The sequence below is a fragment of the Corvus moneduloides genome, chromosome Z, assembly GCF_009650955.1.
Source record: "Corvus moneduloides isolate bCorMon1 chromosome Z, bCorMon1.pri, whole genome shotgun sequence".
Lineage (NCBI taxonomy): Eukaryota > Metazoa > Chordata > Aves > Passeriformes > Corvidae > Corvus > Corvus moneduloides.
The window spans coordinates 3220428-3238338 of record NC_045511.1 but is presented as its reverse complement, the minus strand read 5'-3'; the positions used below and the strand labels follow the sequence as shown (position 1 = coordinate 3238338).

The 17911-nt window shown below is 40.0% G+C and overlaps 1 protein-coding gene across 1 annotated transcript in view; it reads right to left on the bottom strand.

Moving 5' to 3' along the window:
• Positions 1–345: 345 nt before the first annotated feature.
• The window catches only part of LOC116438357 (interleukin-6 receptor subunit beta-like), a 33396-nt gene continuing 15830 nt past the window's right edge, over positions 346–17911 (bottom strand). Inside the window, exons 9-15 of the mRNA XM_032097223.1 lie at positions 17368–17526; positions 16191–16313; positions 15295–15447; positions 12383–12526; positions 9315–9411; positions 7278–7341; positions 346–4890 (exon numbers count right to left, since the gene is read on the bottom strand). Coding sequence (XP_031953114.1) covers positions 4414–4890; positions 7278–7341; positions 9315–9411; positions 12383–12526; positions 15295–15447; positions 16191–16313; positions 17368–17526 — 1217 coding nt within the window. The 3' untranslated portion in view covers positions 346–4413. The remainder of the gene's footprint in view (positions 4891–7277; positions 7342–9314; positions 9412–12382; positions 12527–15294; positions 15448–16190; positions 16314–17367; positions 17527–17911) is intronic.

Genomic DNA, 17911 nt, shown 5'->3' with positions numbered 1-17911 from the left:
AACAGGCTGCCCAGGGAACTGGTTAAGTCACCATCTCTGGAGGCGCTTAAGGACATGGTTTAGTGGTGGGCTTGGAAGTATTAGGTTTGCAGTTGGTCTCAATCCTAAAGGCCTTTTCCAACCTCAGTGATCCTGTGATTCTGTGAAGCACTGGAGGGGTCTCTGAGGATGAATAATGGGAATGACCATTTCTAGCACAGCAGGCTGTTCTAAGTTTTATTAATCAGACTGGTGGTTCTGCTATAGAATTGAAACAGGTGTGAGGATAAGATTATTCCCATCCCAACACCACTGGCATGGAATGATCTGTCTTGGCAGCAGTCTTCTATAAACAGTGCTCAGAAATTAGTGGTGTAAGCTGTCACAAGTTTTATTATCCAGGTTCATACAGATTCCATCAACATTGTACCGGAACACATTTAACATCATTCAGGCAGCAGACCTAGAGTGCCATCAAGAGAAAGAGAAACAGGCAAACCAAGAGCTTGTGACACAGAGTCAAGAGCTCCAAGATGGGTGTCTTCTGGAGCTAGAGGTCTTTCCTGAATTGCTACATTATTTTATGTTTTTTGTAGCAGTAACTGCAGTTGACTTGGGTTGACAGGATGCCCCTGTGTTTTCTTTCCAGAGGACTCTGCACGACTGCAGATACTATTGTGGCATAAAAGTGGCTTTAAGGGTTGTCACAGTACCTCTAATGCTTAGATTCTGGGGGAATTTGTAGATATTTGGTAGACATTATTATTCATTTGTTAACTAATACAGAGTCAACCTCTACAATACTGTGGTTGCTGCAATCTCCTGTTCCAGGATGAGTACTTGTTTGTTTTGTCTCTGACACACTGTGGGAATTTTCAGTGCTAACTACTGGACTGTAGTCTGACTTTTAAGCACTAAATAAAAAATATAATAAAAAAATTTAAAATAATTAAAAAAATCTTCATGTCCATGCAAGCAAAACCATCTACTCTGGCTGCCAGAAAAAGTACTAACCTAGCTTTGTGCTATATTAGACTATTACTTTCCTTTCTCTGTAGATACAGAATGCTAAAGCACTGTAACCTTGCAGTACAATATCCCCTGCTATAAATCACTATGCTGATGTGCATATGCCGATGTGATGTGCTGATGTGCCTCCAGGCCTACAGTTGTCTAAGCTTTTACCATGTCTAAATTCTCACTAATGATCATCCAGATCATCCAGAGCTATGATGAATGTGAAAAGAAAGCAAAATTTTAATTATAAAATATCTTGCCTTTTGTGCAAGGTCCTGAGCCTTCATATCTGCAATTTCACTCAGCATAACATACATTGAAGCTAAGGATATTGAAGCTAAGAACACTACACAAACCACTTGAACAGTACTATGGCACATGGAATGAACATGTTTATTTGTAGAGGAAGGCTTCTGCAGTCGCTATACACCAGTATATGCACACATTTCTTTAAACTGCCTGAAGAAGTCAGAGAGTACAACTAGATGACTGTTGTAGGACCCTTCCAACTGAACTAAAAATCTCCACGGAAGAGCCAACCATAAAAACATACCACAGAAAGATATTTTTCCCTAACCTGAAGAACTGAGCAGTGTGTCTCCTAATCCTGTGTCCCTGAGTAAATACATTATTCGAACTAAGCCTCCTTTTTGGCTGCATGAAAATATTTAGCAAGTGTACTCTTCTATTTCTCTCCATATAAAAGCTTCTTTCTTTGCTCTCAAGAACTCATCATGATGGGATGAGTTCTTCATTTATATCTAATCTCCACACCAGGATTTTTCATGTATCTCTTATTCTCCCAAATGTACTGTTTACAGCTATTGTACAAATACTGCTTTAATGAGATCAGTTAAGAATTGCATATATTGTGAGCTTTATAACTGAAAGTAGAATACATCTATCTCTTCTATTTAATATCCATGGGTGCTTCTAATACAATTCTCCTGTCCTGTTACACGAATTTTCTTTAGCGAGATGTCAGACAATGGCTAGTACAGTGGAGTTAATAATCACCAGGTTAAAACCCCAAGCTGTCTATTGAGTTTCATCTATAAGCCTGCTCCATATACTGAAACTGCTTGCAAGTCTTTGGTTTGGTTCTCCTTACTTACTTTATACATACTTTATCCATAACAGAATAATATGTATTGGTTTGGTAGGTGCAGAGTAAGAAAAGAAGAATTCATTGTTTACAGGGATGAGTAAAGCTATTGAAGGTACAAACTGCACCAGGAAAATAAGTTTCTTTGACCAGAAATGAAAGAAATACTGTAAGTAAGGAGCATAGATGATTCTTATATTTTGGAAATGGACAAATTATGACTACTTGATTGTATATCAGGACTTCATTTTCTGGAACAGCTCTTCAACACCACTACTAGATATTACAAGTAAAAATAACTGCACTAATAGCAGGATCATTTGCATTCTCTTAGATTCAAATCAGGTGAGGTCACCAGATTGAAGTTTAAAAAAAGTAGAAAGATATTTAAAAGACTCTCCAAACTTGTGTGATCTCTGGGGAGTGCTCCTCTTATCCCTTGTTTCAATTACAAGATTTAACAACCATGAGCGCATATTGCTTTGTGGGGGAACAGTGAATTTTGAGGGCTAAGAAAAAAACCGGTGCATAACCCACAGTGAAATACAGGTTTATTCCTGGCAGTCTTAACAGATATAGAGAGATGTAGTTAAAGAGAGAGTGAATATAAATAAGGAAAATGAATAAACCAGGTTTTGTTATGGATTCTCACTAAATCAATGAAGTGGGGGATATGGAATTTCTCTGAGTTTTTGCAAGCATGGCTGTTCTACAATTCATACTGCCTAGTATGCATGGAAATATTTGTGTGAATGTCAATTGTCCTTCACTTTTAATGAGAGATGTGGTAGCCTGTTAACCCGCTGCTTTTGCAATGCTGCACTCTCCCTCCTGCTCTTCCCTGCCCCTACTCCTGGCCACTCCCTCGGGCTCTCCCTATTGGTTCCTGTACCCCAACCCTGCCCAGGGACCGCCCCTGAGACCCTGACAAAACCATCCTGCACCAGACTACGAGGTCTCTCTGCCTCTGAGGGTCACCAGGACAAGATGTGATTAAAGCCATCTCAGGTCTCATGAGAGACCCTTCTCGCCTCCTCTGTCATCACTGTTGTAATGCTGATAGCTGACCAGAGCAATATCGCGGGGCCATCTGAAATGGACTGCGGGATGTGACCGGGTCGCGTTGGCCTGGGTAACCCCTGCTGAGCTCTCAGGAGCTACAGCGTGCTAAGCTAAATCTAGCAGTTACAACAGGTAGAATTTTAAAAAAAGTCCATCTATGGATTCTCTGGTACTTATGGTACAGTTGACCAATTTCTTTCTCCACAAAGCAATTCTAATAAAATGCTCCTTAAGCTTTAGACAACAACAATAAACTGGGTTTTCTACAATAAGTGCAGACCATTCATGCCTGCAGAATTCATGACTGAGAAACTCTTGTAAGGCTGAAAATGGTTCAGACTCCTTGCATTGTGGAGATACCTGATGGAGTCGCATAGAAAGCATATTGAGGAACACACTTTTACCCCCTGTATTCCAGTGGCTCCTCTTCCATGCAATCTTTTGAGGGATGGCTAACAGAGCTATCTGTTCATCTCCTGAAGTCTGTGTTACAGTTATTTACATTCCATGCAGTGTGAAAACATATCTGCAGCTACAGCTCATCACAGAATATGGATGGGGTTTTATCTGAATTTGTAGGTAATTGTAAGAGGAAATAACCTTAATTTAATACAAGTAACAACTCCAATACTGTTAATGAAACTTATTATCATCTTCACTTACACAGCACTATTTATGTACAATAAGTAAAGTTCTAGGATGTAAAGTACTAATGGTGTTTTACATAGACCAATAAACATAATTTTTGATTCCTAATTTGAAAGACTTGGACTAATTTCTCTGGCCACCTTTGATCAACTGGAGAGCTTCTTTGGAGTGGTAGATACTCTTGGTGAAATTTTTTTGCTGAAGAACTTATGAGATCTGAAATTCAGATCTTAAGTTGATCATAGTGAGTAGAGAATTCTCCTGATATCTACAAGGATACTGTGCTTAGAGTGGAAGCCTTGAATGGCTCCTGAGTGCCTTGGAACAAAATACCAAGCAAGAGGTACTTTACTGAAAGATTTTTCATATGAGTCCCTGAAAGTTTTGCCTGTGTGAAGATGGTAGGACTTTCCACTGAATGACTGAGGTGAAATAGTTAATCTAATCATATAATCAACCTATTTCACCAAGGAAACTTACTGTAGTGGAGATAACTATTGTCACAAGCTCACTATCTTATTTGGTCCTAGTGCCTCCACTGAAGCATCAGAAGTGTTGGAACTTGATTTTATGGTAAGGAAAATTATGAAGATGCTTCAGTTTTAATTGACTTGTCCCATGAAAGTTGGTCCAGATGGCAAAAGTACTACCTGGCTTTGTTTGAGGTAGTCCTGGGAAGCAAACAAAACCTTATGCACAGTTTGTGCTGGCTTACTGCTTAGTTCCATTTCCAGGTGAGGAGGAGCAGCTCTTTCAGGCATGCTCACTGTCAGACTCATCAGGGCTTTCTGGCTGAACTCCATGCTGGCGTAGTCACTCAAGAGTGGTACTTCAATGGAAATGATGTCTTCTTCACTTGTAACTGCTTCTGCAGGGATTTCTTCATGCCTCAGACTCACGTCTATGTTATTGCTAGGATTTTCTGACTGGCAAGTGTCACGCTTGCTGCCTTGTCCACCATCTGTGAAGAGGTCTAGCATCAGAGGAGCCTTTGACTCATGGTCTATGACAAAAAGGCTGGTGGTATCATTGTCTGACAGGGCCTGAAGCAGTGACTTTGAAACGGGTTTCCAGTTAGTCTGTGAGACAAAGCAAGGAAAAAGAATAATATGCTAATTAATTAATTTTATCTCATTTTTGGTTTTAGAAATATGAGTGAAAATACTTTTTTCCCTAATTTAGGGGATCCTCTTCTCCTGTCCCAAAGTATTTAAGCAAAGTTTTTCTTGCTTTTATGTTTACTTGGGACCAAAAGTAGTGATGATAAAATGCAAGTCTCATGATGTGCTGTTCTGAGAACAACAGCTTTCAAAAAATTTAGAAAATATGTCACTATAAAAAGGCAGCAACAGCAGCCAGACGAGATTAACCTGTCAGCTGCTGCAAACAGTTTGTTATTAAACTTCATGCCATGTTGTGATCCGAGTATACCTGGGGTAACAAGTTTTTGCAAATTCTGGATGGTTAAATGGAGAACAGGTGGTAACACCAAGTTTTCTTATTTTCCACTTAGATTGTTCCAGGTTTGCCCACATTTGCCATAATGCTTTTTAAATTATGGGCAGGCTGGCATAGCTATTAGGTTTTTTTCTTTCCTTTTCCCCGCCCCACCCATTGCTCTAAATACTTTTTGCAAGAAATAAGTAAGTGTGTATTGTTTTTTATTTCCTTCTTCTTACTATTTGTGATCTGACTGGGAAATAAGAATGCTGCTCTTTGAAATCTCAGCAATACCACATCAGATATCTGTATTTTTCTCTTGTAATGCAATAGAATAAACACACAGAATGTAGCAAGATTTGCTCCCTGCCTTTGTTTTGCAGTGCCCATTTGGGGAATGCCTTTCTCCACAGTTCATTAATTGTTTAGAATACCAAATTACTTCTTGACAATGTATCTGGTAACCTGTTTATTGTACTGTCTCCTGACATAGTGCTTTTTCTGCCTTCTCCCAAGCCATTATCTGATATCTGGCATTTCTGTGTCTGACATGTTATCAACATTACGGTATTCTTTACCAGGTGTGGTTAACACAGACTTCATTTTCTTAGACAGTTGCTTTGTCTCTGAAGGAAAAGTTAAAGGCATTTTAAATTTATATATTTTGCTTTTAAATATTTTGTGTCAAAGTGGCACTGTGGTTCATAAAACCTATTTGTCCTTTCTGTAGCATGCAGCCTCAGTGTATTTCACTTGCAATTCTTCACTGCAAAATGACTACCTGATAATAGCTCTGAACTCATCACTTCTTTATCTACATTTAGGTGGAAGAAAGGAAGAAAGAAGGTGAGGAAGTCCTGATCCAGAATATGAAAATCCATACTTGCTGTGTCACAGGAAGCAATGCTGATATTCAGCAAAACTTCTGATTACTAGCAGACTATCAGGGTCTTCTGAAATTTTGTTTCTGATTACTTCACTCTGTATCCCAGTTTTGGCCAGTGTCTGGCTTGTAGACACCTACTAGCCAATGCCTGAAATTTGACTAGATAGAAGTCTGCTTGTTAAAGATCATGAGAGAAACTACTAGATTGACAAGTGCCAAATTAAGGTCAGGCCTTCCAGAAAAAGAGATTTAAGAAGCGAAGCAGTACTAGTCCCTGCTCCAAAAACACAGTGGTAGGTGGTCTGAGACTTAAGAGATAAACGTAGGTGTTCTAAGACGAGAACTTTTAGTATCAGATGTCACCAAAACCGCTGCAGAAATCTTATTAAAAGGGGGAAGGCAAGAAGGCAAAGATAAAAACAAGTCCACTAATAGGCAAAGGTGGATAATGTGGTCTCCAGCAGCTGCTTCTAACAGCTTTATTTTTTCCTAACAGCTGATTTCCCTGCTTTTTTAGTGCTGAAATTAAGGTATACTTATCAAAACATATGAGAAAGCTGTGGGCAAGATGTGAGGATGCTGCTGAACCTTGGTGCCTGTTGACCAGTAGGTGCTCCTCAGCCAGCCACCAGCTGCCAGCCAGAGTCCCGGGATTGCTTTGGAGGCAAGCAGAGACTGAGGAGTGAGGAGCAGACTTCAGAAAACACCATGTCACATGCCCTCTGTCATGAAACTTCTCTGGAATTAGGCCACAATTCATTACTTTGTATTTTGAATAACTTGAACTTAATAATCAGTTTGAGTTGGTGAAAACTGACTGGATATAAACACTGAATTTCTCTCTTTAGACTCCATCTACCCCCATTCAGCTTTGATTTGTTCTTTTAAGAACCATGCCTTTAAAAATGCTCTACAATGTACTCAGAAAAGTCTGAGACCTTTATTAAATTTAAAAGAATATACAGCCTATGCCTAAATAACAGCCATCCCCTATCCTGTATTTTGAATATTACTCTGGCTTTCCCGCTGTTGATATTAGACATCTTCTGGAGTGAAGTATGAAAGAACAAATGACTAGCATTATAGATTAATCAAAGATCTCCCCTGTGTATTTTTTCATGCTATCAGAAGAGTACTTGCCATATCTTGGAGTGCACTGCTGTTTCTTGGGCTTGGTACACTGGGCCAGTATGATATTTTCAGCCTGTAAAGAAGTATTTTAAATTTATAATCAGGTTAAATGACTGACGTTTCCTCTGCATTTAAATTAATTACTGTTCCTATATAACATATTAATATTTTTGTGACCATCAAAAAAAGGTGTTCTACAGAGATTTTTAAGCATAATGCTAATTAGAAGCTGAAGAACAAACTCGGTAGTCGACACTAAAATGCTGAGTTAATGATGATTAGCATCTTTGTTCAATGACAAAGGAGCTGTGAAAGTGCTGGCAAAGTTGTCTCTTTCTATACATTTAATCTATACATCTAATATTTCTATACATCTAATTAGTTATCATTTCCAAAAAACCTCTATCTTCCTTGAGGGCTTTGGGACAACTAGGACAAAGTTTGTTTCAGTAAGTACTTGCTCCTGGGCTTCCTTTCCGTTAAATACAAAGAGCAAGATACTGCTTCATTCAGCCTGTGTGCAATGGCACTGGTGGTCTGGAAGAAGCTCTAAGGGGGCAACACAGCTCCTGCTCTTTCCGGATTGTTTTGTGTTTGGCTCGTTCTGGGAGCTATTACATACAGCATCTCACCTCCATTAAAAAAGCCTCAACACAGCATTAAGAGAGGCTGATAGTTTAAGTAGTCCATCACTCAGCCTTAGTGTTGGCTTCAACGTTTTTCAGTTTTGAAATTAAATCTAGATTTCATTAGCTTTAGGATACTTCGCGTCTGCTTAGGCTGTGGTTTGAGGTGAAGAATGTAGCTGTAAAGTTACTGGATCTCTTGCTGATCCTGTGAAGATAGGTGTTTGGCTCACTGGCTGGCTCCTTTTTTACAAATCAAGAAGGCAATTGAGATGAGGGTTTTGCTGCACCCTTCATCTCAGTTAAAAATGTTCAATATTACTACAAATTTACAAATCTAAGCACTCTTTTGTAGTGCTGTGCTGGGTTCCTGTGTGCTGCCTGTTTGTTTTGTAGGGTTTTTTTTCATTTTCTTTCCTATTGGGCGCAGACAATGAAGTGTGGTCTTAGTTTAACACAGTTAAGTTTGCTCTAGGTCAAAACTTTGGTGTAGGTCTCAGAAGTTCTTGTCAAAACTACTGTATCAGACACAGTGGAACTCAAAGTACAATCTGAAAAGGTAAGAGCACAGGAGGCTTCATGGGGAGTATGTTTCCCAGAGGCAAGGACAGGAGTTTCAGCTAAAGCAGGCTATGTCATGCTGTGGTTTTCATGGCTTTCAAGCCACAGGTTGCGCCATCTGTCCTTTAGCTGCTGCGCTTTCAGCTTCTGAGGCTGGTGCTGTGTGAAGAGGGGAAAAAGGGAGGGTAGTGTTCTAGGACACTAAATAGTAACATGACTGGCTGTATGCAATTAAGTTTGTCAAAAAATTAATACTAGAACCCATTACTATGCAAACCATTTTCTTTAAGTCGTAGTGTATGCTGCAATACTGTGCCTCAGATTATTATGTGGGGGTGAATACTTTATTATTGTGGGAAACAATTTCTCCTAAAATAAGAGGACCACCTTCACATCTTACAGGCACCCTTGTTTTTCTGTCTTGTTCCTACTTATTCATATATTACTCTTTCTCATTATGTGCTTGTATGCATACTTTATACATTTAATATCTAAATGTGTTTGCAAGAAACATGTTAGATAAAAACAATTAAATGCATGCTTTATCTACATATAGAGCATATTTCCCACTGTGAGAAATGGTCCTGGCTCTTTCTAAGGGTGTTTGTGACAGGAGGTCGTTAGATAATGGAATCAAAAGCTAAAGATGATAGATTTTTTGACAAACTCTTTTTACTATTTTAATCAGCATATAGTGACTTGTAATTGCTCTCACTGTGCAATGAGTACAGTGGCTTTTATGTTGTGTGTTTTTTGAGTTGTGTTGCCTTTAATGACAAAAAAGGCTCAGTGCTATGAAGCCCAGATCTAAGCAAAACGAGAGTGCTGCTAACAACTCCAGCCAATATTCTGTTCTTACCTTTTAAGCACTAGAGAACAAATGAGTGGTGCAAAAACCAGAATGAGTATCATGCTGAAACAAAGGCCAATCACAAAACCTTCAAATTCTCCTTTATCTGATGGGAAACAGAAAGATAGAATCAGATTTATGGTGTTTAAGTACAGAAAGGCCTTATTAACTTCATGAGAGAAGTATTTCAAACAGAAGTCAAAGCCAACTTTACACTTCTTCTGGAATTTAAGTAAAATCTAGTTAAAGCTAGACCTGGTATTTTCAGGGGAGCATGAGCTTTTCAGGTTTGTATTCTTAAGATATCTAGGTATCATAGAGTCACAGAACAGTGGGGATTAGAAGGGATCTCTGAAGATCACCTGTTCTAAACCCCTGCTAAAGCAGGTTCACCTAGAGCAGGTGATACAGGATGGCATCCAGGCAGGTTTTGAATACCTCTAGGGAAGAAGACTCCCCAGCCTCTCTGGCCAATCTGTTCTTGTGCTCCATCACCCTCACAGTAAAGAAGCTCTTCCTCATGTTCAGGTGGAAATCCCTGTGTCTCAGTTTATGATCATTGCCTCTTGTTGTGTCATTGGGCATTACAGAAAAGAGTCTGGCCCCATCCTCCTGACACTTGCCCTTAGTGTATTTGTATACATTGGTAAGATCCCCTCTCTGTTGCCTCTACTCCAGGATAAAAAGGTCCAGCTCCCTCAGCTGTTCCTCATTAGTAAGGTGCTCCAGTTCCCTAAACACCTTTGTAGCCTCCACTGGACCCGCTCAGGAGTTCCGTGTCTCTCTTGTCCTGAGGAGCCCAGAACTGGACACAGCTCTCCAGGTGAGGCCTCACCAGGGCTGAGTACAGGGGCAGGATCGCCTTCCATGACCTGCTGGCAATGCCATTCCTAATGCCCCCCAGGATACCACTGGCCTCCTTGGCCACCAGGACACTCTGCTGGCTCATGGACAGCTTGGTGTCCACCAGGACCCGCAGGTCCTTCTCTGCAGAGCTGCCCCCCAGCAGGTCAGCCCCAGCCTGTGCTGGTGCCTGGGCTTGTTCCTCCCCAGGTGCAGGACCTGGCATTTGCCTTTGCTGAATTTCAGAGGGTTCTTCTCTGCCCTTCTCTCCAACCTGTCAAGTATACTTTTTCACCCCATGCTGTTACGTGAGCTCCAGTTGATTTTAGTAGGTCAGGACCCTCATGCATGTCTGACTTGACAAGAAACTATTTGAGCGAAAGTGGCTTCTAATCTGTTTCAGGATTTATTAGTAGGGTTTCGGAGATTTTTTGGCTGGTCGGTTTTGGTTGGGTTTTGTTTGTTTGTTTTATTTGGTTGGGGTTTTTGTGAGATCATGCATGGTCCTCATAGCAATAATATGTTTTGTGTATTTGGTTAGTGTCCATGCTTTACTTTCTAAGAACATTAAGACCACTTTATCTGTAATCAGCCACTTGTCAATCCTTGGTGCAAACCTATGTCTCCTATCGCCTCTGTTAATACTTGCTTGAGGTACTTTCTATCAATATCCCACCTGCCTAAAGAGGAGAAAGTGTTTGAGAGGTTAATGAAGGTTGATAAAGTGCTCAGGCAGTAACACTGCTGCTAACACCGGAACCAAAACTGATTGTGATGTTAAGACTGAGTCGGTGTAGAGGTCTTTTTTATAGATGGATACATCAAAAGTTTAAAAATAGTGCCAGGAAAGTGTGGCCAGTTCATGATTGTGTTACTGATATTGACAAACCATATTTGCAAAAAGCCACTTGTTTTTCTTTTCCTACCCATCCCCCAACAAAAATGTCTCTTTTTTTTTTTTTAAACCAAACAGCTACCTAGTAGTAAAAACTAATTTAGAAAGCTGTGTATTGCCTTGTTGCTGAAAAAGGCTTTAATAGCAAAGAAACCTGAGATTCTCCTAATGGATTAAGTGACCTGTGAAATATTGGGGGAGAGGAAAAATAGTAAATGTAATGTTTAAATTCACTGTAATTACTTGAATTTTTAAAACATTGTATTAATCTCACTCTGCATTTTTGTTACTTTACTGAACAATTGAACCCTCTCCAAATATATGTTTTGTTAGGATGAGTGGAATAGAGTCCTGCAGAAAAGCTCCACTTTAATATTTTGTATTGACAGGAGAAAGTTTTCAGTAGGGGGGAGGAGGGGTGCAATCCTTGTTGATTTCAAGAAATATTTTAAATTTCTCGTCTTTTTTTTTCTGCTTCACACTTTTGACTATTCAGTTGTTTGATTTTATACCTCCTTCACTTAACACACAGAAGTTTTTGTGGGAAGAAAGCATTTTCATACTATTGTCTCTGAATTTTACAGGTTACTGATAGCATCTTAGCATGTTCTTTTCTTTTTCTATTTAGAAAGATTCATTAAGGGAACCTGTGGGCAAACAAAAATAAGTCTGTTGCAGTGTTAGTTTTAGTTTAACTGGTGAAGTGTGAAAAATGTTTGAAAGACTAAGTTTAGTCAACCCTACATGATTTTAAGTTCTTTAGACTTTTTAAATGTAATTGTATTGGTATTAGCCTTTCCAGGCACCTCTGAGACAAGAAAACTTTTGCCAGCGAGCTAAAGGACCTGTTACTTAAAATGTACTTAAATTATAACAAAGCAAAAACCACTTTGATTAGTTTTCACCCACATAGGAGCAATTGAAAGATACTTAATTTTTTAATTTTACAGTTAATGGCTCAGGAAGCCAGTTTTATGTGATTGCTCAGGATTTTGCCAAGAGCAGATGATTGAACTTTACTAGTCAGGCAGAAATTTAAACTGCTGAAATCTATGACAGTAACTGTCAATAGATAAAGATATGTGCACATAGCTAGCGCAAGAAGGTCAGAAAAGGTCTCAGAAATGAAGAACCCTAGCTAAATCTTCCCTGTATACTAGGTAATGAAATACAGGCAGAGTTGTTCTGTGATAAAAGTTTACCTCTTACAGAGGAACAATTTTCTGTATTTGCTCTCAGCAACTGAGGATTGACTAATAAACCTTGTGAGTAAGCACAGAGAGAGCATAAAGCAAGGATTCATGCTGAGTAATGCAGATGCATAGAGGTTCCAGAGTACCATATTTTGGAGTGCTGAAAGGTTGTGAAAGAGTCAGAGGTCCTTCTCCAGCACTAGTGAATCCTGAAATCTGTACACGATAGGTGGTCTTTTCCTTCAGTCCGGTGAGATGGTAAGTTGTGGTAGAAGAGTTGAGAGTAAGAGCTGAAATACAGGAGGGTTTGGGGAGGAGATGATTAGATGAACTCTCATGACTGAGCATGTATCAGTGTTGCTGACTGGGGAAGAGGCAAAATTTCAATGCCCTAATCCTCATCTGGAGGAAACCACACTGTGCAGATGTTCTTTGGATGGATACCAGATTTCTCTGAAATATTTATGTACATTTTAAATGCAGAGGTAAGAAGCATGAGCTTTTAACACACCAAAGCTGTATTGGGTTTGCATGGCCACGTTTTGGTAGCAGGGGGGCTACAGAGGCAGCTTCTGTGAGAAGCTGCCAGAAGCTGCCCATGTCCAACAGATCCAATTCCAGCTGGCCCCAGGACAGATGTGCTGCTGGCCAAGGCTGAGCCAATTAGAAAGGGTGGTAATGCCTGCGTGATAACAGATTTAAAAGGAAAAGAAAGTTATTGTGCAAATGTAATTGCAGCCAGAGAAGAGCGGGGTGAGAATGTGTGAGAGGAACAGCCCTGCAGACACCAAGGCCTGGAGAGAAGGAGGGGCAGGAAGTGCTCCAGGTGCTGCAGCTGAGGTTCCCCTGCAGCACGTGGTTTGTGGTTCGTGGTTCATGGCGAGGCAGCTGTGGCCCTGAACCCATGGAGGTGCCTGGGGATGCAGAGATCCACCTGCAGCCTGTGGAGGAGACCCAGGCCAGAGCAGAGGAGGCCTGAGAGTGGGCTGTGAACCTGTGGGAGGCCTGTGCTGGAGCAGGGTCCTGGCAGGGACCTGCAAACCCATGTAGAGAAAAGCCCATGCTGAAGCAGGTTTCCCAGTAGGACTTGTGACCCTATGGGAGATCCACGCTGGGGCAGACTGAAGGACTACACCCTGTAAGAAGTGAACACTGTGAATGCTGGAGCAGTTCATGAAGAACTGTAACCCAAGGGATGGACTCACACTGGAGAAATTCACAGAGATCTGTCTCCCATGGGAGGCACCCCACACTGGAGCAGGAAGACTCTTCTCCCTGAACAGTGGCAGAAACAATCCGTGATAAACTGACCACAAGCCCCAGTCTGTGTCTCCCTGTGCTGCTGATGGGGAAGAGGTAGAGCCTGGGAAGGAGGGAGTGGTGGAGAAAGGTGTTTTAAAGATCTGTTTTACTTGTCATTATCCTACTCTGAATTTCACTGGCATTAAATTCCATTAATTTCCCCAAGCCAAGTCTGTTTTGTCCATAGAGTAATCTGAGATCTCTTCTAGTCTTTATCTCAACCCGTGAATGTTTTATTTTCTCTCCCCTGTCCACTTGCAGAGGGGACAGAGTGGGTCTGGCATCCAGTTGCTCTGGTACCCAGCCAGGGTCAAACCATCACTGGTGAAGAATACAGAAGGCTGTGTACACTTCATGAGAGGAAAATATATCTAACATGCTGAAGCATTGTTTTTATGTTGATTGTAACAGTTAACATTAGGACTAGCCCTTATCAAAGCTTTAGTCTCACTCAAGTAGTTGTTCAGCTTGATTTATGCTAATACTATTACTCATCATTCAGTACAGGAACAGGGCTGTGCATTCTGCTTTACCTGCTTTGTGGGGCTTTCAGCTCAGCCTTTCTTTTCTGATGGTGCAGGGATTTTTCCCTTGGCCAGAATAATGTACATGCAACCATGTTGTAAGGATGTTTTTAATGGGGCAGAAATTACTTTTCAAGTTTGTCACTGTGGATTTAAGATCTTCACAGAAGTAGATGTGGTGCTGTAGCCTATGGACTTTCTTCCCCCAAATTCTCCAATAGAATTATACTCCCTGCCTGGAAAACATGGCAATTGGGTGTCATGTCACTGCTGTATTGACTGGTTAAGGCAGAGGAAAAAAAAAGAAATTAGGTTCAGTCCTGGATGTTCCCATTCTGGCTCCTCTTGTGCTTTCAGATAGGTATTTGAAGTGGAATAGAGTCTCCAGAAGACTATGGCTCTGTAAAGGCATAGGTCAACATGAATTATAGAACTCTTACTCTCTCCCTTTGTCTTAGATGCTCTTTGTCTTCTCTAGCATGTCTACAATTTTATTTGAAAGTCAGTATGTACAAAGATAATGTGTTATTACTTATGGCAAAGAGACTTTCCACTATAGAGCAGAAAGAAAATGCTTATCAAAAGAAGTATGGGGATTTTTTTAATTGAAAACTCAAGTGGTTTGAATTCACAGCTATTCATTTATTCCAATGTGTAGAAGTTTCATCATTTGTTAAGGTTTGTACCATCATTTGTAGTTTGTTAAGGTTGAAAAAGACCTTTGAGGTCATGAAGTCCAAAATTAAACGTAAAAACTACCAATTTAAGAAAATGTTTCTAAAAGTAAATTTATAGTGGTGTCTTTGGAAACCGGTAAGAATTACAATCTGCTAATTGAGTTGAAAAATGAAATATATAATGTCTTACATCCTATACAAAGGCTCAGACTCAAGCTCGGATGAGTTGCGATGAAACATAAAGGTGTTGTGACTGAAATCTTAATACTTCAGAAATACTGTAAGTGTATGTCTTCCTTTAAGTGTTACTAGAGAATTCTGCTGTAAATTAATTTTCAAGGAAGTAGCAATATTTAATTTGAGATAATATCTAGAAAATTCTAGGTGTTCATGGGAGCATCTAGAGCACAAAAAGTCTAACCAGGAGCTGACCTTTGAGAGCAGAGCGCTCAGTTTGCACAGAAAGCATAAATAACTCAGTATACTTAATGGTCTGAATTAAACTTTTCTTTCTTAACTCTGAGCTGCTGCTTTTTTCTGGCAATGGTGGCTTACCCGGAGACTTCTGCCTTGATGAATCTGTGTAACTGATCCTGTATCCCTGGAGAAAGCCCAGACAGTCTTCTGCAGGTATTTCAGTCCACTTCACAACTGCAGAATGCTTTGTGATATTCAGAATTGTCACATGACCAGGACCTGTCCTAGGAACTTAAAAAAACAGATATTTGAGTTCTGCATCAATACCTGTGCAGTAGACATACAAGACTGAAACCTAGCTGCTTCCAAGAGAGTTTCTTGTTGGATTCTAGATCCCATAAATACAACGTAAAGGATGCAAGAGAAAGGCAAAATCCCATAGAGTAAAAGCCCCTCACCTTAAACAATACCAAAATAGGCAGAAATTGTGACTGTCTCATTATGAATATTTTACTCCAATAGTGACAGTCATACTCCTTTCAATTTGCAATATAAGACACTATGAAATTGGGATTGGAAAATCTGATTTAATTTAAATTTGAGCCTCATGGGTCTGAGACCCTCTTCCTGTTATTTCTGGTAATGTCGCATGTAATAAATATTTCTGTGGACTTGTCAGTAAGGAACAGCATTCAGGTAATTCACTGCTAGGACATAACTGCTAAGCCTAAAGGCAACGCTAACTGGAGAATGCTGTTCAGTCACCTGGAAAAGAAATCTTGTGTAGCCTCCCTTTTATTGCTGCAGATAGGAAACAAGAAGAAATATAATGGGTGAGGTTGTTCAAAGGGGAGGAATACCTCCTTTAAGGTAATTCACTGCTAGGACATAACTGCTAAGCCTAAAGGCAACGCTAACTGGAGAATGCTGTTCAGTCACCTGGAAAAGAAATCTTGTGTAGCCTCCCTTTTATTGCTGCAGATAGGAAACAAGAAGAAATATAATGGGTGAGGTTGTTCAAAGGGGAGGAATACCTCCTTCAACGTTGTAAAAGTGGGTCACTCCAAAAGTAATTTCATGTCTTAGGAAACTTTCACACTGACACACATCAGATGCATGTACCATTATTTTGTACAACTTATATGGTTGAAAATTGTCTGGAAAACAAATAAAGGTATGTCAGGGTTTACTGAAAAGTTATAAATTACAAAGAAGTAGAGGAAAGACAACAGTTTCATAGTTTTTCTGTATAGTTCTTGCTTTCTGAGATTCAAAGCATAGTATAATTGTAGAGTGCTTTATATTGAGTACAAAATATGTACATCCTTCTTCAGTGTCTCTGGATGCTTAATGCTAACTATTTCAGAATCAGAACAGGACATAACATGGGTTTTCTTTTAAAAGATGACTGATCTGTTTATAGTCTCCCTATGGGAGGCTTTAGCTGCTGAAGGAGAAATTGGGAACTAAAATGGCTGTAGTTATCTTAATTCAGGGATAGATATTTCCCACTCAGCTAGAATATATAAACAAGCAAAAAACCTAGATATAATGTGGCACTGCAGATGTTGCAGAAGAACCAAGGTAAACAGTGAACTCTCTAGAAGACTTGGTAGAACTCTGAAGCTAAATGTTCTCTACTGTACATAAAAACCAGTCCTGAATGGCTTTTGCAAGAGGCCACCTACATGACTTTAATAAAGATTTTCAATGTCTGTTCCATAAAGAAATCCCTGACTGAAGCCCATCATGCCTAGCTTGGTAAGCGGAATACTGGACTTGAGAACTTCAGCTTTGACAAATACAGACATTGGGATAAAAATAGAAATTAATCTTAGAGAGTCTGTTTAATAGAGCAGTTTGTATTGAAAGACAAGCTTACCTAGGTACAAGATGAAAGTTTTTTTTAAAGCCAGTAAAGCCAGGTGTGCCTGGAATGTGGGCAAGGAGAGACATTGTACCAGCAGCTTAGCTGAATTTCTTGCCCAACAGTATCCAGAAGAATCCTAATGAAAACTCTGCTTTTTATCCGCCTTAATGTTGCTAAGCATTAGATGATGACTCAATACTGGACAAATATTAAGAGTTGCACTTATCTGGATGGATCTTCAGTTTGCTCTTAAAAACAGAATGAAAATCCTACTCTGCCCAACCAAAAATAACCAAGAGATGAAAGGGTGCCTCCATAGGAGGTGCAGTGGTTGCTGTTACCGAGTGTGAAATTTCCGGTAGCCGTAGTTACTATTTTCATGTGCATATCCTCTTTACCAGTGCCCCAGTCAACCACAAAACATTTTGGATTGTATTCTGGAGTCCATGTGACAACTGCATTGGTTCCCTGGCTTTTGACATGGATTTGACCAGGCAAGTCTGTGAACAAATATACAATTAAAGGTTAATAAACAGAAAAGTAGTTTTCTCCCCTATGGTTTTTCTTTATCCATTTTGCTCTGTCTTTGGAGGTTATTCATTAAGTAGTTATCATTGCAAGTGACCCACTTACCATAGTAAGGTTTACACCAGTATTTCAATACAGGAAACTGAGCATTTACAATGCAATGGTGTCTGGGGGCTACAGTGTTGATTGCTGTTCATGACTTTTCCTTGTTTCTGATTGTTGGAAATGAAATGGTTGTTCCAAGCCTCAGGAAGAGGAAGTCTGGTGTTGCTAAATAAGTTCCTGTGAGCCGCTAGTAACTGCTATACACAGAGCAACTGTGAGATAGTGCTTGCCTGGGTAGGGGAGGAGGAGAAC